The following is a 23,169-nucleotide window of genomic DNA, read 5'->3' on the forward strand; positions in this document are numbered from 1 at the left end:
ATCATCAAGTAGCAAGTTGGGGAATAAATGGTTTATTCGGCTTACACTTGCACATTGCTGTTCATTAGTAAAGGAAGTCAGGACTGGAACTCACACAGTGCAGGAATTTGGAGGCAAGAGCTGATGCAGAGGCCATGGAGGAATGCTGCTTACTGGCTTGCTTCCCCTGGCTTGCTCAGCTTGTTTTCTTATAGAACCCAAGACTACCAGCCCAGGGATAGCACCACCCACAATGGGCTGAGTCTTCCTCACTTTGATCACTAATTGAGAAAATCTCTTAGAGTTGGATGTCGTGGAGGCATTTTCTCAAGGGAGGCTCCTTTCTCTGTGATAACTCCAGCTTGTGTCAAGTTGACACACAAAACCAGTCTGTACAACATGTTAAGCATAGACCCACAATTTTTTCTGGATTAACTCATCTCTTGATGGTTACAAGTTAATTTGCAGATTGTGAATGATCCTACAATGAATACAGATGCACACATATTGTGAGTAACCGATTTCAGACCGTTTGCACTAATACTCCCAGGTGTCATTGTTGGGTCTTATTATAACTGCCTTAAGTTTTAAGAGGAACCTCCCTAAACCTTTTTCATTATGTCTACACTAATGTAAAGTCCTATCAAAGCTAAAACAAAACAAAAAAACAAAACAAAAAACAAAATGAAACCACTCACATATTATAGAAAATACTCATATTTTGTTTTACTTTATTTACTGTACTCATTATTTTTGTTTATCCCAAGTGTCACCCCCCTCCCCATTCTCCTTGAAGAGTTCTTTTCCCCACTCCCCTACCCTTTGCCTCTGAGAGGGTACCTCTCTCCCCAGCATCACCCTTTCCTTGGGCATCGAGTCTCTACAGAATTAGGCACATCCTCTTTCACTGAGACCAGACAAGGCAGCTCTCTACTACATATGTACAGGGGGGCCTCTGATTAGCCTTTGTATACTCTTTGATTGGTGGCTCAGTCTCTGGAAGTTCCCAGAAGTCCAGGATAGTTGATCCTGTTGGGCTTCCTACAGAGAAGCCATCCTCTTCTTTTCCTTCAGTCCTTCCTCTAACTCTTCCATAGGGGTCCCTGATCTCCATGTAATGTTTGGCTGTGAATATCTGCGTCTATCTCAGTCAGCTACTGGTAGAGCCTCTCAGAGGACAGTCATGCTAGACTTCTGTCTAGAAGCTTAACATAGCATAAATAATAGTTTCAGGAATTGGTGACTGCCCTTTGGGATGGATCACTGTCACTGGCCAGCCACTCCATTCTCTGCTCCATTTTTGTTCCTGCGTTTCTTTTGTGGCAGTTTGGGTTCGAAAGCTTTGTAGGTCATTTGGTATCTCCATCATCAAATAGGTAGTCCTGTCTGGCTACTGGAGGTGGTCTCTTTAGGTTCCATATACCTTAAGTTGGGCATTTTAGCTCAGGTCACCTACATTGAGTCCTGGAATTCTGCCCCCATCTCAGATCTATGGGACTTTCTAGAGGTTTCTCCCACCCCGAACCCTGGCAGCTGCATATTTCCATTCATTCTCCTGGCCCTCTGTGCTTCTCTCCTGTCTCTCCCCATACCTGATCCTGCCCCTCTTATCCTCCCCCTTCCCCTCTCCCATCCAGTTATGTCCCTCCTTCTGCCTCCCATGATTATTTTGTTCCCCCTTCTAAGTGTGAGTTAAGCATGCTCACTTGGGCCTTCCTTCTTGTTTAATTTCTTAAGATCTGTGGGGTATATCATGGATATTCTGTACTTTTTTGCTAACAACAACATATCTGTGTATACATGCCATGCATGAACTTTTGGGTCTGGGTTATGTAACTCAGGATGATATTTTTCTAGTTCCATCCATTTGACTGGATAATTTATGATGTCCTTGTTTTTAGTAGATGAATAGTATTCCATTGTGTAAATGAACCACATTTTCTGTGTCCATTCTTCGATTGAGGGACATCTTCCAGTTTCTGGCTGAGAATAAGATTGCTATATTCTGAGTAATTTAAGATGATGTTGTGGTTTAGGATGTTTACCTATTATGTTTTAATGTACAAATCTTAGGGGCAGGCTCCATATTATGTACCTTGGCTGGCCTTGAACTCTCTAAGTAGATTTGGCTGGTCTCAAAGTCATCAAAATCTGCCTACTCTGGTTCTGGAGTGTTGGAATTAAAAGTGTGTGCTTAGATTTGCCCATTTTAAAAATTGTTTTATTTGTTGTTGTTGCTGCTACTGCTGCTGCTCTTTATTTTTTCACCATTGAACTGTTTGATCTCCCAACTATTTTTTGAATGTAAACGTCTGCACTGATGTATGCATCGTTAATATATTCTCCCAGACTTCCCTTGTACTGCAGAAGCTTTTGCTCTGATGTCATCCAGTTTGTCTATTTATGTTTTCTTGCCTGTCCCTTTGAGGTTCAATTGAGAAGGACTTGGTTCATGTTTATATTTCTAGTTACTTTTCTAATTTTGTTGTTATTGTTTTGCAGTATCTGGTTTTCTGTTTAAATTTTCCATAGATTATTAAGGTTTATTTTGAATGAGAAATAAGATAAAGCCCCAATTTAGTTCTTGAAATGAAGATTTTGAACACCATGAGTTGTGGAAAACTACTCCATTTACATTTCTTGTACCTTTTCTGAAATATCTATTGATATGCTTTAGTTTACTTGTGGACAATCTTGTTGGTTCCACATACTGTATCTCTTTACCTTTTACTCTTTTGTTATTGTAATTTTGACAAAAATCATGCTACTTCAGTTGACCATTGCTGAGTTGTAGAGTTCCATATCCATCAATGTGAGCCAGGATCATTTGCTCATGATTGGTTTAGCTTTTCATTGTTCTTCATTATTCACTAAGTATTTTAAAATTTCAGTTTAATTTTATTTTATACTGTAGTTTGCTCACTCTATACTACAACTAACTAGAAATCTAAATATATCCACATGATTAAGCCAGTCATATGTAAATTACAAGTGCATCTCATAAATGAAAGCTCTAAATATTATAAATTATAGCTCTTAAAACATAATGAGACCAGAGAGTCAGTGTTCTCACATCTTTTGGCAACATGTTTGCCATGTAACCTGCATTCCTAGGGCTCCAACAAACACTGCAGCTATGCAGAATGGATAAAAACACATGAACTTGTTCCTTCTCAGCATGGGCCTACAGCAACCATTGTCCTACTCCAAGAGTCATCACTGAACTCTTTAGGAGAACAAAGCTTTTAAAAATTCCTGCTCAGAAAAGTATCATATCTATCTTATGCACATGTTCTTGAATTTTCATAGTTTGTGCTTAAAAATTTAGTTACAATAAAATGTTCCAGTAAAAGCAAACCATAACTCACCTCAAGAACTTAGGCAAACATCACTAATTCTTTGTTGAGTCCAATTTACTTCATAAAATTTATATACATCTAACATTTAGAGTCTAAAAAATATTATAAATATACAGTATTTTTCTAAAATATAGAAACATTAATAATTCTAATAAAATTGATATTAGTTCAAGTTTATTGATTCAGCTGTACATCTCAAGATATTTTTAGGAGTGCCATGAAAATGAAGTAATATTTGAATAAATGTATGAAATATGTGTTGTTAGATTTTATCATATAAAACATGGATAACTTTAAATTATCAAAATATTCCTGTATCATATATTATATCTATATATAAAGGCTAGTATACTATATAAAGCATACATACATATATATATTCATATTTTGATTTTTCCAATAGAACTCATTTTAAGCTTTCTTGATTATAAGAACCCTTTTGTGTACAATTGTCAGCAATATCTGAAAACTAAAATTTATACAGAAAACTTAATATTTAGAACTTGTGATTGTTTGAAAGATGTGCCATTGTAGAATTTTCTTCTCAAAGAATGAATTATTTGAACCATGCTTCTCAATAGCTTTTTTTTTTATTCAGAACACAAATGAGGTGAGTCATTTTGCAGATGTGATTGACAGTCACATAAGATCTGTAAGTCTACTTCTGAGAAACTAGATGTGTTATCAATATAATTTGCATGATTTTTGAGAAGACTACATAGATGAATATTATCCTGTGTTCTCATCAGGGTTACTATTGCTATGATGAAACAGCACGAACCAAAGAAAGATGAGGAGAAATAGATTTATTTTGTTTACACTTCCATATCATTGACCACCATCCAAGGAAGTCATAACAGGAACTTCAAATAGGACAGGAATCTGGAGCTGCTACAAGGGCCATGGAGAAGTGCTACTTACTAGCTTATTCCTTATGGTTTGCCTATCCTGCTTTCTTCTAGAACCCAGAACCATGAGGTGAAGATTGATACAGGCAAAATGGCCAGATCTTATGGGGGGCATTTTCTCCATTAAGATTTCCTGCTCTTAGATGAATCTAACTTAAGTCAAGTAGATATAAAAACTATCTAGCACATGATTGCTTCTAAGAGTGGTATTAGACGGATTCTAAAATATTTATTAAAGAAAAATTCTAGTCTCCTTTGTTTTTCTTAAACCAAAAACTGTATGTTAAATCCTGAGCACTCCTATATAGTAAAGATAAAGAAATGAAAACTGTAATTAATTCAACATAATGTGTGAACAAACAGGGAGTACACATTTTAAAGTCAATTGGAAACTCATATTATAGGGCTTAGGCCATGAAAATCAAAAGCAGTGTTTAGTGGTTTGCCCTTTGTAGGTTTCCCAAGAGGAAAGAGATATAAGCTAGCTTAGTGAATGAGCTTCATTAGCATAAAGAAACATAACAATAATATGCAGATCGAGTTGTCCAGTAAGCACCTTGCAATAGTATAGGGCTGGAGTTTAATTGTGTGGTCTAGTGAAGAAGCAGAGTTTTTGGCATCATTGAAACTAGGACCCTTTTCCTTGAAAACACATTCTTTCTGACAAATCTGGATGATTTCTAGTGACTCCCTTAAACCATCATTCCATCAAAGGCCATGTAGTAAGACAATCTTAGAGTACTATTTAAATCAGTAAAGAAGTCATACATTTTTCAACATTTCACACCACTCTTGTTTGTAACAAATGATTCCACCATTTTGAAAACATAGTACAAAATATTTTGTCAAGGCACTTTAAGAAGGTTAGAATAAATTTTGCCCATGAATGTGAAGGTATTAAAGGCAAGACCAGTATTTTTACACTGTTAGTTTATGTATGTAAAAGTAGAATATTAGATGATAAAAATACATAGTCATATGTTAGATAATTCATATTCGACTTATTTATTTTGCAAGTGTTGATTCTGCAGACTTGAGCTATGACAAACTGTCAATTCAACTCTTGCATTAAGAGACATGTATTTTTCATGATATTGTTTATATGGCAATACCTTGGAATATCTGTCCTTTCAAGTAATCCAAGTGCATTGAATAGAGTCATAAACAAAAGCAGCGATAATTTATTCTTATTGCATGCTTTTCCATCTGATGCATAGATATTCTTTGTGATATTTGAACAGAGTAATGCATTTTTATTTTGATGAAAGGAAAGTAAAAATTATACTCGTTTTTTAAACTTAGTAAGAGAAATAACAGTCCCACAACAATGTTCTGAGTTATCAAAACAAATCGTACGTTTCACCAAAAGAAGCAGTGCTATGTTGTGTTTAGACTTCTTAGTACACAAAGGAATGAGTAAAAGACTCAACAAACGTCAATTTAGGGCTGTGTCATGTTGTAAGTTTTCAAATGAACCCTGAAGTAGTTAAAAAAAAAGTAAAGTGAGAACTAGAGCTGTAAACAGTAAACAGTGCGTGATAAAATTATGAAATCTCTGCAAAGTAATATTATGTTTCAGGAAAAGATTGAAAGTAGGACAAGATTTTTCAAAGAGTTGAATCTTAATATTTTGATAACTATACAAATATTTTACTGAAATAGAGAAATAGATCTGTCTCATTAAAATAAAGATTTGCTATTGAAGATTTTTAATGTAAAATGTTCATTTTTATTAAATACCTTGGTAAAAGTCTGTGTTGCAATTGTAAATGATCTCTAAAAGACTGTAATAGAGTGTCTATGACCGGAAAGTAAAAATTCATTTTAGAGAAGTTTTCCCACAATGACAGTGACTTCCTTCAGCTCACAGTCTTCCTCTTCCCTCACATTCATTCAAGATGTAAGGATCAGCTCAGGGACATGAGTTAATTTCATGCACATCACAATTAGCAGTGATGGGAAAATGAGGCATTACCAACAGTAACCACAACCACAGGTTGTAAATTTTAATGGAAATGGGGGCATATGCTACTGTGACCCAGGGCAAAATTTCAGAGCGGGCATGAAGTAAACATATATCAGCATTTATCTTCTTACTAAATATATGCACATTTATTATCAGAAGCTTTGAATGCTTCATTGTGAACTTCTCTATTGCTTAAGACTATAAAAATATTTGGCAATATAGTGGTATTTTATAAATGCTGGAAAGAAACTGGAACTTACTTAGATAAGTAAAAAAAAAAAGTCTAAAGTGCTCTGATGTTTCTTGAATTTCTTCATTCCTAAAGACAGACACAATTTATAAAATGCCGAATTGTCCATTAGCATTGCATATTTCTGTGATAGCTCATTTGTACTTTTTCTCTTTGCTCTCCACTCTAGGAAGCATTTAGTGTCTTACATTTGTTATTATTTATAGCCAGTTTGTTTATATTTTCATGATTTATTTGTAAAACATGTAGTCTATTCCATTAGATAAAATACACTATGATAAACATTTTAAAATTGCCAGACACCAGATTTCACCAGACTCAATCCTAGCTATCTGCCCTGAATTCAGCCTTTTGAGAGACAGTTAATAGTTTGTCCTGTTTTTTTTTTTATTCAATCTAGTGTCCTTTAAATGTTTAAATGTTTAAATGGACATCTTTTCTGCTTGTTTTCTTGATTATTCATTATTCACTAGCACTTGTAGTGTGCATATACTCAATTGTTGTCAACATTGTCTCTTGAGGTAAGTTTAGATTTTAAAGAAACATTGTGAATTTAAATTCATTCATGGCTATAAACCACTTGACAACAAAAATATTTTCTTATGTGGGGATTCACTTATTTTTCTCAGGACCCAACTGTACACAGAAAAATGTAAAAGTAAATGTTACAAAAGGATGCTATGAAACATCCTGGGCTAGGTAGCTAATCTATTACAGTGAAGAGTGTTCTAATATACTTGCTACTGTCTTGGGAAAGCTTCAGTCTGGTAATTAATCTGTCGGGTTTTTGGTGAGTTGGTTTCTTGTTGTTCTTGTTTTCGGCTTTGGTTTTTTTCTTTTTCTAGTTTTTGTTTTTATTTTCAAGAAATAGCAAAATACCATCATTGTGAGATAATACTATAAGTGTTTACATAAAACCTATTTGTATTCTGAAGCTATCAAGTCACCCTATGATAATACAAGTAAAGTTGATGTTACTTAATAAACAAATGGCATGTTTATATGTGTCTTATGAGACTGTGCATGTATGTGTGTATGGCAAAAAATCTTTAGAAAGTATAAATATAAATATTTTTGATTTAGAATAATTTAATACTATCAAACCTTGGAATTTTTAATTTAGCTTTGTTTGTGATAACCAAGGAAATACTCTTTTGTGAAGCATGAAATTTGATCCTGCTATCTTCTCATGGGAATTAGAACATGGATTTTGGGTTGGTGAGCTTTCATTCTCTTCTGTGTTCTTGAGCAAAGTAAACTCAGGTATACTGTCAACACTATAATTCATGGGAAGAATTATTTTTTCCTAGAACACTGACCATCAGTTGTTGTTGTTGTTGTTTTCTGTAAGATAGGACTAATAAGCTGCAACAAACTTTCTCAAAGCTTTGTAGCTTAAAGACTTGTTGCATTAGTGGTTTCTATGTGCAACAGTTGAGGAACGCTACTGAACCTTTCAGTCTTTCTGAAACTACAGAGAAGTGTTAGAATATACTCCATCCTCTGCAGCCTGTGCTGAGGCTCCACTGAAATGCTGAGAAGTTACTATAGGTGTGCTTCACAGCCACAGAGTTCTAGAGGTGTGGGCCTCTCTTCTTCTTTGATAGCCATTAGCTAGATGCTTTATCAATCCGTTTCCCCCACGAGATTAATATACAGGGAAGTTTACTAAATGACAACCTAGTTTCATCAGTGTTATAAAAGTAGAAATACCTAGAAGCACACTGTGTATCAGCCATGTGGGAGTCATAGTCTTTACAGATCAGGTCTAGAAAGTGACCTCCAATCACTTTCTCTATATTCTCATCAATACAAATAAGTAATTAAGCACTACCTACTCTTTAGGAGACATGATCACAAAGCAATTTGAAGTAGGTGACCGGGCATTTCTCTCTACTGTATAGGATGCCAATAACAAAGCTGTACAGAAGATAAAATATAAAGTTACATGATGAGAATAGAATTGAACATTTAATGGACTCAGAAACATATCTAACAGTGTACCAGATGTCCCTGTCAGTTACTGCTATTAATCTCATCCTTGTAAATTTTATGTCATCAAGTTTACTTTCTATATTTTGCATTCAGTTCAAATACTCTATTGATTATAGGGTGTGCTTCATATATATGTCTATATCATTTATATCAACAGATTGTCATGCCTGTTTGCTTGCATACTGTCTATTATAACTTCACATCTCGGAACTGAACCTCTTCATAAATTCTAAAGTCGAGTGCAGAAAGGACCACCTAATTTAATAATGCATTGATAGGATGCGATGGTTCTCACCCACATATTGTCTAAACAATAGTTAATGGTTACATTAGGCAGGATACAAAGAGAAGCTGCTCCCCACAGGAATGTCACTTTTGCCAAAATTCTGTCTTCATGAAGTCTTCCATTAGAGGTTGCAAGCTCAGTACTAGGCCAGCATTTCAGTTGAGCCCTATGCGAATAGGTTAAGAAATCTTTGGAGGCTTGGAACTGCATTCGCTCACAATCACCTCCCTAAATAAATATAACCTTTGTAAAAATTACCAAATTAGACATGTATAGAAAATAGAAAATGCTAAACATTTAAAATGATGATTTGTTTCTTTCTTACAAGCACAAGAAAATCACAAGGCTCTGACAGGAGCTGCCCTTCTAATTACCGCCTTTGATTATGCCCCCACTCAGAAATAACACATGACTGTGTTCTGAAAACACAATGTATTCACAAGAACTTGCCTGTCTTTCACAGTTCTGAGAGGATGAAAAGACTTGATTTGAAAAGTCCCTGCTTTCCTGCTCTGAGCTATCTTATTTTAGAAAACAAGCAAGCATATTCCTTATATGCTTTGCTTTAACTAAGCATTGTCTGTTCATCACTCTGCTTCAGATGGGCCCAAAAATGATAATTCTCTTCCATCCTCATGTCTTCTTTTTCTGGAAAAGGAATGAAAGAAAGATGGTAATAAGAAATTTCATTGTGTTTTGCTTTACTAGAGGTGGGAGGTCTCACCTCCAATCAAGAGAAGGTAACCTAAGTGAATAATTCTGCATTCTGACTTGCTGGTACATTAACCATCCTGATGGGTTCTAGTTTCTGACTAATGAATGCTTAATTAGAATGTTCACAAACACACAAACACTTCATCAGAGCTGACCTATCAGCACTGTGCCTTTTCTTTATTTATAGAAGAACAAAACTTTAAATAGCTCTGTTTCTCTTTTCTTTTCTTTTCTTTTCTTTTCTTTTCTTTTCTTTTCTTTTCTTTTCTTTTCCTCCTCCTCCTCCTCCTCCTCCTCTCCTCCTCCTCCTCCTCCTCCTCCTCCTCCTCCTCCTCCTCCTCCTCTTCTTCTTCTTCTTCTTCTTCTTCTTTGGTCCGCTTGTAATAAACGTTTAAAAGTATTCAAATATTTGTTTCAAATGTAGTAAATCAGAGCTTTTTAATAACAAATACACAATAGCACATGTAGTTCCAAGTATGGATCCAATCCTAGAGCTAAGCAGACCTCATAAGCTTCACAGTTATAAGTTTACCATTACTCGGTGATGAAACAATAGAGCAGACTCTATCATAAGTCAGCCAGGTTTCTTTAAATAACTCTATTGACAGAATCGCTAACCATTGCTATATAATACTTGACTGGGATTTCTAAAATGTTATTGCTAAGCAGATAAAATATTTAACATGGAGATACTGTCCATATAATCAATGAAACAATGTATATGGTGGTAGAGAAATCACATGTTTATCTAGTAACTAATTAATATTTGATACTGAATGTATCAGATTATATACTGTAACTTTATGTGGAAGCAATATAGTCTTGACACTCGATTTTGAACATAAATAAATAGTAAAAATTTTACAGGACGCATGTGTTTAACCTATTTAAAAGGTTATTCAATAAAAGCATTGTGCAGTGTATGTATGAAACATTGCCTGGCTTCTTAACAATGTTTTCTGTATCAGTTAAAATTAAAGTAGAAAACTTCTATTATAAATCTAAACTTGCAAAGGAAGTTTAAAGCTTCATAAATACTGCCATGTATAAACTACCAAGATCTGTGCATGGTTAATATTTTGAATATCTGTGTTCTATCATTTTTCTCAATCTGGTAACATTAAGCCATTTGAGAGCAAGATATATCTATAGTGCTTTGCATACAAAATTTGTCCATCCTGGTTTCAGGGAGAATTTATTTCAGTAGGATGTTCACGTTCAAGTGCTACCTATTGATCAGGTTGTGAACATTATATTAACACATCACTCTTATTTTGTCTGCCACCTGAACTATCCTCTTGGCATCTGACTCAATGATGTTCTTTACTGCATGTCATTTTTACATTGAGGCATCTAAACAAGGATCACTTCTTTAATATAAGTTGTTATTTTTCTTCAGTCTTTTTAATCTTGAATAGCCTCTTAGCTTTAAGATATGAAAATAAGTACTGGTGAATAACATGGTCTCTTCTTTTACTAGGATGTTATTTATTTTGAATTTGATGTTTCTTCATCATTAGATTCAATTTTTTGTCTCTTAGCCAGCAAGTGACCCATGTGAAATTTTGTTCTTTCAGTGTGTTATTTCCAAAAGCATAAATGTTGGTCTTCTTTTATTTTGTGCTATAAAGTTTGCTTTCATATATATTTTTATTGAAAGCATGTTAGATGTTAAACAATACCTAATGTAATAGAAATACACAATATCTTAATGAATTTTATCTGCTCTAATGAGTTTTCAATCAGACTTTCAGTAATTTTAAATACTGAATTAGTTGATGCACTAAAGATATTTGATAGTAAAAATTGATCGAATCCTGTGGTAGTGGTTATAAAATAACTTAAGTTCTAACGGAATTATATATATGGACTTGAAACATGGTACATGTGAGCACAAGGTAGTAATTGATGCTATGACACTTCTCACAGAACTTCCTTTAAATAGTAAAATATCAAATGTAGAATGGCATATTAACTACTGTACATGCAGATAGATTGTGAAATCATCATCATCATCATCATCATCATCATGACTACCATGGTAATATGGTTTTAGGGAAACTATAATTACATAGAACTACAGAGAAAGAGTACTCTCTATTTTGTAAGATACTTTCAATATTTAGTAAGCTAGAATTATCTTTCCTTTGGAAATAAGTTCCTATTAGCCCAAAGTGAGTGTCAAAATGCCTGACAGTGAACTTTCTCTCTAAGACAAGGTCAATTGAACTTGGCTTGATCATTTAGGGAAGGTATGTTATCCCAGGCTGAAGCTGAGAAAATAATTGCAGATTCTCTGTGTCTAACCATCTCCATTAAAATAACTTCTGTACAAATTCTCCAGTTCAGATTATGTTGCTGATAGATCTGTTTAGTTTTCCATATAGAAATGATGTTGATACTAGATCTTCCTAGGTCTAGTTCCACCCAATTGAGAGGATCACGCTGTCAATGTTTGGATATCTGTTTGCTGTGAATGCTTATCAAGAGTCTCTTTATAGAAATGGCAGTTTCTTGTTCACTGTGTGTTTAAAGATATTTTCTCATCAGCCTATGAACTACTTTTAATAGCCTTCTGTAAACTAGCCTGTGGTCTCTCTAATGCATTTTCTTCCTAAAAAGTATGTGCATACTATCCTCAATGGTAATTTTCAATCTTATGCTTGACCTCCATCAAGAGTTACATGTGAGATTCTGAGGCTAGCTCTATGATAAAGGGTGTTGGAAGGGCTTTTTTTGTGTGAAAGATGAACAATAGATAAATTGTCCAAGATCTTGGCTTTAATGCCCCAAACTTCCTAAATAATAAATAATACAATACATTATTTGCATGCTGGCTTAGTAATAAATTTAATTTATCTTGATTTCAACTGGGTGTTGCCTGTATATCACATTAATCTATCAAATAATATGTTACCTACTTCTTCTACTGGTTTATTGAAATTACACAAACACAAACTTGGGCTTTAGACTATACCTGTTGGCTAGAGTAGTACCACTTGGTCTTATGAAAAGCATGCAAACAAGGCTTACTATATGTTGTGCTCAAATGTGATCAAGTTCTATGGGCTTCTGATTCCTCAGATATGAGCTTTAATTAAAATTTTAAAAATGGTTACAACATTATTCAGCTTTTACTTTTTAATTATATTGGAACATAACCTCAGATATATTAGTATTCAAACATCTGGGAATCACTTGCTCTGTTGCTATCTGCATTTCATGAGAAGAAATTATGTTTACTCAGGATCCTCCTATAAACTGGCTTGTGCTGAACATGAGTCTCTCTTAAAATATTTCTCATGTTCAATGTAGACTTTGTGTCTCTGCTTCTTTGCTTTAGCAATAGCAGAATGTTCTTACTCTAAATATAATATTATAAAAAAGCAAGAAACAATATTTTCTTTAATTAGCCTCTTCCTTTGGGGGTTTTAGAAGAGAGGTTATGACTTGACAGAGAGCCTTCCCATCTGTTCCTGTTTGTTTGCTTTTATTTTGACTTCCTTTCGTTGTCTTATCAAATATCACATGAATCATTAACATTTGTTTTCATCGCTTGTTTTGATTTCCTTTGCTTCACATGATTAAGACATTATGTTGAGACAAGGTTCAGGCTAACATATTTGATATTAACCTCTTATTCTTTAGGCAAATATCAAACTTTCCAGATATATGATTTTATATGTTTGCTTTCTTCTGTGTTAATATTTTCTTCCACTCCTGGATAGTAAAGCATGTGTGCATACAACTGTTTTGAGAAAGCTGCAATCATTGTCAGATTACACATGTCTGATATGGGTTTTGAATATACAGGTGGCATTTTTTAATAAAGCTACTTTCCTCGTAAGATATACAGCTTTTAACGCCTTTATGCAGAAGGTAGGTGGGTAAGAGATTCTTGTAGATGTTAGTTGGGAATTTCTATTTAAAGCTAAAACATCCTGTCCTGTATTTTGTGATACATTTTCACAATTCTCTTCTTGTACTAATATTCACCCAAAGGCGAATAACATTCTCTTAAAACCTGATAAAGCAATTTGAAATTGTTGTCATTTACATGTAATCTTCTGATATGAGATCATGTCAAACTATATGTTTAATAGAATGATAAATCATGAGATTTATAAAACATATTTTTTATTGAATCGTGAGATTTTTACATGTAAAACAGAAATGGCAGTTTTCATTAGACATTATAAATAACTTCAAATAATAATACATACCAAAACTAAACTTATTTTTTCAAGCAAAAATCAAGGTAGAAATTTTGTAACAGATCCCTTTTTGCTCACATCTTATTCATAAAAATTAATACTTTATAAAATCCATGTCTTTGTTAGGGTTTCATTACTGTGAAGAGACACCATGAACAAGGCAACTCTAATACGGACAACATTTAATTGGGGCTGGCTTACATTTTCAGAGGTTCAGTCAAGGTGGGACCATGGCAACATCCAGGCAAGCATGGTACAGGAGGAACTGAGAGTTTTACATCTTCATCTGAAGGCCACTAGGAAAAGAGTGACTTCCAAGCAGCCAGGATGAGGGTCTTAAAGTCCATGCCCACAATGACATACCTACTCCAACAAGGCCACACCTCTAAATAGTGCCACACCCTGGGCCAAGCATATTCAAACAATGACATTCCACTCCATGGCCCTGATTGACTTGTTCAAACTTATGAGTCTATGGGTGTCCACACCTAGCCATTTCATAATGCAAAGTATATTTAGTCCAACTTCAAAAATCTCATAGTCTATAACAGTTTCAATGATGTTAAAAGTCTAAATTTCAAAGAATCATCTTAGGTTCATTAAATCACTTAACTGTAATCTCCTATAAAATCAAAATTAAAATGCAGATTGCATACCTGCAATATCACAGAATATGCATTACCTTTCATCTTTGTTTACTACAACAACTTCTTTCTCCTGGGCTAGTAGCTCTCCCTGTTAGCTTTCTCAGCAGGTAGCCATTATCTCTGACATCTCTAATATCTTGGGATCTCCAAGGCAACTGCAGTGTTATAGCTTCTTGTTCTAGTGTCTGGGATCCACACTCAGTGGTGGAAGGAACACAAAACTGGATCAGGCTTAATTTACCTCTGATTGGATATTCTGTGTTTAATATATAAGCTTGCACAGTCAAGAAAAAGTGTTAGAAGTTTGTTTGAATGGTTGGCTGCAATGTTTATCAAAGGTGGCCTACTGGAAAAGAGTAGAAGATGCCTGATATTCCTTGGCTTAGTGCTAATGAGGGGATTTTAAGGCTCAGGGAAATTGCAATGCTAGAGTGGGTACACTGTAAAACTTAATCTTCCACAATGGGAAGGCACAGAGAACATGTTGTTTGTGAAACTTGTAAGATACAAAATGATGAAAAAGACACCAGCCCATTTGAAGAGTTTTGTTGTCACCCTTTCCCTTGTGCCAGACCTTAGGGTTGGGGAGGTTGCTGCTCAAATGGATAAATTAAATGCAATGAGTTTGACTGGGTCCCAAGGTAGCAGGGGCCAGGTGCCAGCATTGAATTACAAGAGACAAGGTGATCATACTTTTTATAATAGGTATTGTAGACAAAACAATATTCATAATGACCTAACCCGTAGTGTTGAGCATAGGGGAAGTGAATTTTATAATGGCATGACTCCTATGGACCTTCTTACTAGCTAATCAATCATGGTGTTTCTAGGCATAAAATTAGATAGGAAGGCTGCACTGGATCAAATCAAAGCAAAGGCGTATCTCATCCAGTGAAAATCAATTTCCAGACTTGAGTCATTTTGCAGAGGCAGAACCCCTTGAATGAAGTGGTTGCCAGGTTCCCTTGAGAAAGGACCTGGACAAAGTCCTTGGTTTGAGCCTTAGCATCATGTAAACAGACAGGGGCATAACAACACATGCCTGTAAAGTCATCACTAAGAATATATGAGTGCATCATATATTCATGGTCATCTTCAACTAAAAATAAGTTTGAGACCAACTTGGCTAGAGAAGATAAAATAAACAAACAAACAGAAGAAAACTGGCTTCTAGATATCTAGGAGGAGGGTCTCAAGCCTACCTCTACAGTGACATACTTCCTCTAACAAGGACATGTCTCCTAATTGTGCCCTTCCCTGGGACAAGCATATTCACAGCAAACAATCCATAAACTTAATACTGTCTGGTTTTATGATTTTTAACATTAGAATTAAACTCTGAGGTCATACTAGATTCTGTGTTAGATTGTTAGAACATTCGCCTACCATTTCAAAGCCCTGAGCTTGATTTTCAGAAGAAAAAAATAAAGCAAGACCTTAATCAAGTTCATTTTATGAAGATATTTAAAATATTTCTTCATTTTGTTATGTGTAGATTTAAATTTGCATAATAATAAGCAGCGTACAAAACTACACACCTGTGATAAACTCTTCAGTGATCAAGGTACTTTTCTTGTATACCAAATTATGGCTGCAACTATCAAATCACAACGAACTTTGAAACTATTAGGAATTTGTAATTTAAATAGTTTCACTCAACCCCTACTCCCAAATGCTTTTAATTAGAACAGACTTTTAATTAAGTACTCCCATGCACAAAGTTTAGCCTGGTGATTTTCTTGTCATATCAACCTCCCATACAAAAGCAAATAATCACTGTGTTACAAGAAAACCGGGGCTTCCTTTATTGAAATTAGAATATAAGAACTCCAGTTTTGATTGCAAGCTACTCGGAATAAAGGGAAGCACTGGACCAGGGAGTAGAACGAAATGGATGAGCTATGAGTAGGAGGCGCAAGTCAGAGACTCTGAATTTCTTCCAGTGTTTAGTTAAGGAAGGGATGTATAAAGACGTGGACACAGAATCTGTATCCTATTACTATCAGACCACTGTGTTTCCATTTGTTGTTCTGTGATAACATGTGGGACACTAAGATTCCTCATGAATTCCAATCCTTATTTAGGGGAAAATTTTTTTTTTTAAAAAATCTGTATTCTTAGTTACAAGGAAGTGTAGACAATAATATTTTTATCAATTCTATTGGAAGTTTATTATGCCTCTTCGAGGTATTTTTTATCATATTCACGTCATCCTAAATCCAGGTCCCCAAACTGCTCTGAAATCCATTTCTTCTTCCAGATATTTTAACAATGTGAGTCCTATCTGTGCTACTTGTATATGTTCTCATGGGTGTGGGGTTTATCCACTAGAGCATAGTCCACCTACCAGGTAACTTTTAACAAAACTGAATCTTCTTTCCTCAGAAGCCATCAACTGTTAGGGTGAGGGACTTCTGACACTCTCCACATTTCATTCTGGCTCAATCTAACACAGATCTTGAGCAGCGAACCCCAGCTGCTGTAAGTTCATAAGCCGAATTGTGCTATCACGTTCAGAAGACACCGATCCAACAGTCTCACCTGCTTAATCTTCAGAATGGTCTGTGAATCTTGTGGGAATGGGTAGAGGGTAATGTATATGTCCCATTTTTGGCTGAGCTTCATAGGTATAAATTCTCTGAAGTTACACCAGCTGTGAGTTTTGGTACTAAACACTGTCCATTGTAACCAGTACCTTTGATCATATTCAAGAGCATCACTATTCTATGGGTTTAGAGATTTGAATTAGGAGGACAATTTGATGCTATGTCCATTTAGCAAAATAATAGAAGTAAGTCTGTCCTTGAGACCTACAAGCCATGAGTTCTTGGCCAGATTTACATTATAAGCCATACCCTTCTTCCTGCCGTCCTGGCCTTAAACCCAATTAGAGAATAAATAAATAAATAAATAAATAAATAAATAAATAAATAAATCCAATAAAGGAAGGATCCTGATCAGTACCAACTTAATTTTGCTGTCTTGTGTCAGTAAAATGTGTAGTATCTGAAGAAATAGAGTCTTATCATGACAATATGGTAGGCAACCAACAACAAAGGCAATAGCTTGCACTGTTTAGGGGATCTCCAGGACAACCTTGACCTTCTCCAGGAGGAAGTTTACACATCTGGTACTGGGATTTTAATTTGTCAAATTCTGAATTCAGAGAGGAACTTTGTCTCTCATGTAGGAAAACAGAAAACCAATCTCTTCTATTTTAAAGTGTGTGTGTATGTGTGTGTGCATGTGTGTGAAGTTTATGAAATAGTAAATTTCCACATGGCTTTTTCAAATATCCTTAGTGTTAGGTCTGCACATTCCAACCCTCTCTGCTACCTTACTGTTCAATATGTCTCCACACTTAAGACTAAACAACCTCCAATGTGTCTTTCATACAATATGTGCTTTGTAAAATGTTAGCTCTACTGATAATAATCACTATTGCTGATTTCTTTGAGATTAAAGCTCTTATTCTTCTGAATTTTATATCTTGAAATACTTTGGGTAGAATTTACTCAGCATCAAGGATAGATGTTCTTCTGTGGCTACAATACACAGAAATACATAAACACAATGTAGATAATGGTGGTGGGATACTTGCAGGAGTTTATCTAGCCAAGGGTTATAAATGATGCATGGTGCACAGAATCAACCCTAGACTGGAGAGTTTACACAGTGATTAAGAGTATTTCCTGTTCTTCCATAGGATATAAGCTTGGTTCTTAGTACCTCAGTTGGACAGGTCGTAACCTTCTATAACTCAAATCCAAGAGATCTGATGCTCTCTTCTGGCCTCTGTGATGCACCCATATATATAGGGTATCCACTTACAGATACCACACATGCAAAAGCATGCAAAGAAAACAGTTAATATTGGAGTTGTGTTTTAACATTCAGTAGTAGTTTATCTAAATGTTTAAATTTAAGCTTTGTAATGTCTTGATTATTCTTTACACTATTAATTGGTTCTTCAAAAGTTCAACATTTGGGTTGGTTAGATGATTCTGTATATAGAGGTGCTTACCTGATGATCTGAATTCATTTCCCTTAACACACATGATGGAAGAAGTCTGACTCCTGCAAGTTGCCCACTGACGACCCCACCATGTACACACGTGAATGGTGGAATACACACACAATCCCACATGCATGCACACACCCATTCATGTAATAAATATTTTAAGAACATTTGCTACATCAAAACATCTAAGAGAAGCACTGTGATAATCAATCTGCTTCTAGAATTGGCTTTTTTTTTCCATTGGAATTAACAGTTTGGTGGTATAGAGCAAATTTTTAGGGTACATGGTCTGGCAAACAAAAGCCAGACAACTTTAAATTTACAAAATGTAAATAGGAAGGCTAAGAAGGGTAAATTGAATGGAGAGACTACTAACTTTCCAGGCTTAGAAAAAGTAGGCTGAGTTAGTTTAGACAAAATAGCTTGATGTACTGTAGACAGGGATGGGCAAGTTCATCGTGTTTCATGTTACCATGAAAGTAATATTCTATTTCTGCAAATGACATTGATGTAAACCATAACAGTAATGTAGAGTTTGGCCAAATAATTATTACTATGAAGTAAAAACTGCTTTACTTCATAGTTTTGTAGTAATTATTAATTAAAACTAAAGGAAGATTTATACTAATTACTATCTATACCTACTGGATTGTGTATCAGCTCTTAAGTGAGATGCATACACACTTTTCTTGCATTGTATTCTAGGTTGTTTCCATTTCCTTCTAGATTGAGTTTGGAAACCACCAGACTCTGCAAACATTTACCCTGATACTTTATTTTTCAATGTTTGGAAAGATTTTTTTTTCAACCATTCTACCCTCTCTTGCAGCTGTGGAAACTTGAAGTCCTACTATACTTTACACTCATCTGAAGTATGTCCCACAGAAGGGACAGGGTAGAGTGTAATATAGCTAAAGAATACACTTGTATTTTGTTTATATTTTGCATTGGAAAATTATTTTCTTATTTTTATTTCTGTTTCATTCAAAGAGTTTATAGAATACATCCAAGACTTCAGTATATTTCATTTCCCACAGCATTATATTTTAATTTTCAGTAATATATTTATATTTTAACTTGTATTTTTTCAGAATAAAAAAACAACAACTTTATTGATGGCTAAAATAACATTGGTGGCTTTCATGAAAATAGTAACACATGTGCACAATAGTGACATCACACAGCATATTTTACAACATTGCTAGAGAGTGAGCAGAGCCTCCGGCTCTCATGATGGAGATACACTTGAATGCATTCTCAGAAAATTTGGTTCTGCAAGCTTGGTGGAAATAATTGTCATTCAACAGAAAGTCACTAACTTTGCATATCAGTAACGCACACACACATACTCTTATCTATTTTCTGAGTGGTTTGGAACTGATATCATTGCAGCAAATATATTTATGAGAACTAAAAATTCTGTATCCTTCTTGATCCTATGAATTCATATAATTATGAAATTAATTTTGAGACTATATGAAAACTGCTACTTCCTAAGCAAGTGGAAATAAAATTTAAAAACAGGAATTTAATATCAATTTTTATGTTTCCTGTATCCACATGTTCCTCTTGAATTTTGTGCCATTAATTATTTTTATCATTTGTTTTAGATGGAAGACTGTATTTGAAAACTACCGTCATGTACTGAATATTTCCTGTTGAAGAAACCCATCATCTACTACAGAACTCTGGAGGCAGACATTCATCGTTGGAAAGTTCAGGAAAAAAACAAATTCCGTATAAAAGAACTTCTTCAATTTTGTGTGTTTAACACCCTTTATCATTTAAGTATTCCACAAAAGCAGAAAAGTTTCCTCCATTGATTTTTTTCACCTGTGGTTCATACCAGAGACTGCGAATGTTTATAAATGTACACATATCAAGCTTCTTACAGTTAATAACTCACCTGTGCTGCTGGACACTTGTGTACGGAGTTAAAGACAGGTCTGAGGAAGACCTAGCTTTGGTTTGTTTTCTTTTTCTTCTTAATGGAATGAACCATTTTTTCCTCTTCTGACAGTTCTGTAACTGAGCACATCAACAGACTTTGTAGCAGTGTTCACCCAGACTTACAGACTTGTGTCCCACAGAAACCAGCAAGAATATATGGGATGAACTTTTAAGGGGCATAGAGGATTCTTGGGGGGGGGAAATGAGAGAAGTGAGAGTATTCTGTTACATACAATTTTAAACTCTATAATTACAGGTTTTGTCCTGAAGACCTTTTTCATATACTTTCTGAAAGACCAACAAACAGATGTTAACAACTCAATGAAATTACATTTTGCATATCTGAAAAAGAAGCATTGAATATAAGCCAAATGGTTTCACTGATGGTCTGTTTTTCTTAAAGATAAAATATATATAAATATATATATAAAATATAACATGTTTTCATTCCAAACTGGTAGCGGTATATAGGATTAAAAATAATAATGTTGCTTCTTATTCAAATTGTTGGTCACATGTACAGTATATAAACATAAAACTCACAGGAAGGTATTATGTATGCAGTAGTATACTAGCGTTTAGGAAATGAAAATTTTAGAAAATATGTTTTGTCACCCTGTTGGTCAGAAAGATGTCTTTCTGGTTTTAACGCATGCAGGCATGTAAATATTTGTCTGGAGTCACAGTATTAATGAATGAGATCTTATGCATCTGGTGACATCAGAACTCTGTGTCAGCCATTTTTATTTGTATATTGATCCCTAGTGAGTGCCCCAAACTCCACTACAGAGGATGAATTGTGGCTGACCAGTAAATCAAAACACCAGAGATATTTTTATATGTTAATGTCATATTATGTTAATGTTGCTGAAAAACAAAATTTAACAAGCCCTTGGTGTATTGGTCCAATACCATGTAGCCCTGAGTGATGAAGTTAAACTGTGCTGTGCTTCCCACCCCGTTCAGAGGGAAGGGGGGAGGGCTACATGTTATTTTTCACTGTCTTTTTGAAAGTTACAGTATGTGTTTTCACATTTGTGCATATAACTGGAAGTAAAGCTGCAAACAGTGCTTATCACATGCTGCAGTTACTTTTGTTTTCACACATTGGGAGTAACACTTTGAAAGGCTTACATGAATCCATGCAGTTGCTCTACACTTTATGATTTTCCATCATTTAAAAATTTCATGATTATAATATTTTATTACCATAAAAAACAAAGTAATAAATCTAAAGCAGTTAGCATCAATGTTTAAAGGTAGTTCTGATTGGGCAATTATTATTTGGTTAAGGAAAAAAATCACATTTTCTATTATGGAGACTGTATCACTGAGCTCCTGTAATTTTTAGGTCTTCCTTGCAGTTCTGAAACATAACTAATTCTTGGCTGTAACTTGCTATTAACTGGTTAAGTTCATTTTTTTAATACAACAAAGGGTTCTATGTACAGTTCTTTTAGCTTGCATTAAAGGGGAGTAATATTTTAATTTAAAATATTGTTAGTAACTGCTTTGTAGAAACAGTTGGCTGAGCATAATTCTTCCATGCTCGCGTTTCGTTGTTTGAGCAAAAGAGATTCTATTCCTAATTATATGTATTTTTGTTTGGTTTTCCCTACATACAGTCTTTAAGTGATTAAAATTCTTAAAATTGGATGGATTTGTGGAAAGGTTTGGAATCGTACATTTTTTATAACGGACTGTTTTTCTTTTTTTTAAAGACTACATCTTACATAGATAGGAGAGTTGGCCATTGCTCTGCTCCTGGCATAGAGTCATCTGTTAAATGGGGTAAATAGTTTTAAAAGACATTCGTGAAAGACCTCTGAGAATGCTTTAGTGTTTGGTTCAGCATAAAAGGAAATTTTAGAATTGAAGACAAAGCTGTCCACTATATGTTAAGATACTCTTATTAACCTGTTGTAAATATTGCAATTCACAAAATGTTATTGTAAGTTTGTAACTTAATTTTTCCCTCTTTTTAGTTAAACAGGTTTGTTTAGAAATTTGTGTTTTGGTGTGAGCAAGTAAAATTGTGCCCATTTTATGGTCCCTATGCTTTTGTAATCTTACAAATATTAACGTCTAGTTGTTCTATATTATAACCATATTGCGCTCTATGCAAGCCCTTGGAACAGAACATACTCATCTTCATGTAGGACCTATGAAAATTGTCTATTTTTATCTATATATTTAAAGTTTTCTAAAAATGATAAAAGGTTATTACGAATTTTGTTGTACAAAATCTGTACAAAAAATCTGTTTTTACATCATAATGCAAGAATTGGAAATTTTTCTATGGTAGCCTAGTTATTTGAGCCTGGTTTCAATGTGAGAACCACGTTTACTGTTATTGTATTTAATTTTCTTTTTCTTTTCAACAATCTCCTAATAAAAATGTCTGAAATCGCCTTGTGACTTTATTTACCATTTGTCTTTATTATAGTTTCTGAGATGCATTACTTTGAAGGAATATTTACTTTCTAATGGGAGGCATCTAAAAACAACATAAGTCAGCTCTTTGCAATGCTCAGGGAGCATTGCTCAATGATTTTATTTAACATGCAACCGCTTCTATCTCTAATATGAATTACTGTGGTGAAAACATCATAAAAGCACACTCTGTAGTTATTGTTTAACAAGCAGATTTTCCATATTTTGTTTCTTGCCAGCTAAGCAAACTGCCCACATATACATGATTTATTTATGTACATTTCTCAGTTTATGAAGCTGTTATTTGTACCTTTTTCCTTTATCTTCTTATATTCCCATGATTCTTATTTTACAAAGCCTTGTGCTGAATAACGTAGAGCAGACATGTTGATGCAACAAAATATATAATTCCCATATCTGTAAGAGTGTGGATCTGCAACTCTAATT

At 34.5% G+C, this 23,169-nt stretch overlaps 1 protein-coding gene across 4 annotated transcripts in view; it reads left to right on the forward strand.

Moving 5' to 3' along the window:
• Dach1 (dachshund family transcription factor 1) overlaps positions 1-22,712 on the forward strand; it is a 367,379-nt gene extending 344,667 nt beyond the window's left edge. For all 4 annotated transcript variants that reach the window (XM_028756542.1, XM_028756545.1, XM_028756546.1 and 1 more), the window contains one exon: positions 19,950-22,712. In XM_028756542.1, coding sequence (XP_028612375.1) covers positions 19,950-19,987 — 38 coding nt within the window. In that variant the 3' untranslated portion in view covers positions 19,988-22,712. The remainder of the gene's footprint in view (positions 1-19,949) is intronic.
• The last annotated feature ends 457 nt before the right edge of the window (positions 22,713-23,169 follow it).

This window comes from Grammomys surdaster, unplaced genomic scaffold, assembly GCF_004785775.1.
Source record: "Grammomys surdaster isolate TR1022 unplaced genomic scaffold, NIH_TR_1.0 126124, whole genome shotgun sequence".
Classification (NCBI taxonomy): Eukaryota; Metazoa; Chordata; class Mammalia; order Rodentia; family Muridae; genus Grammomys; species Grammomys surdaster.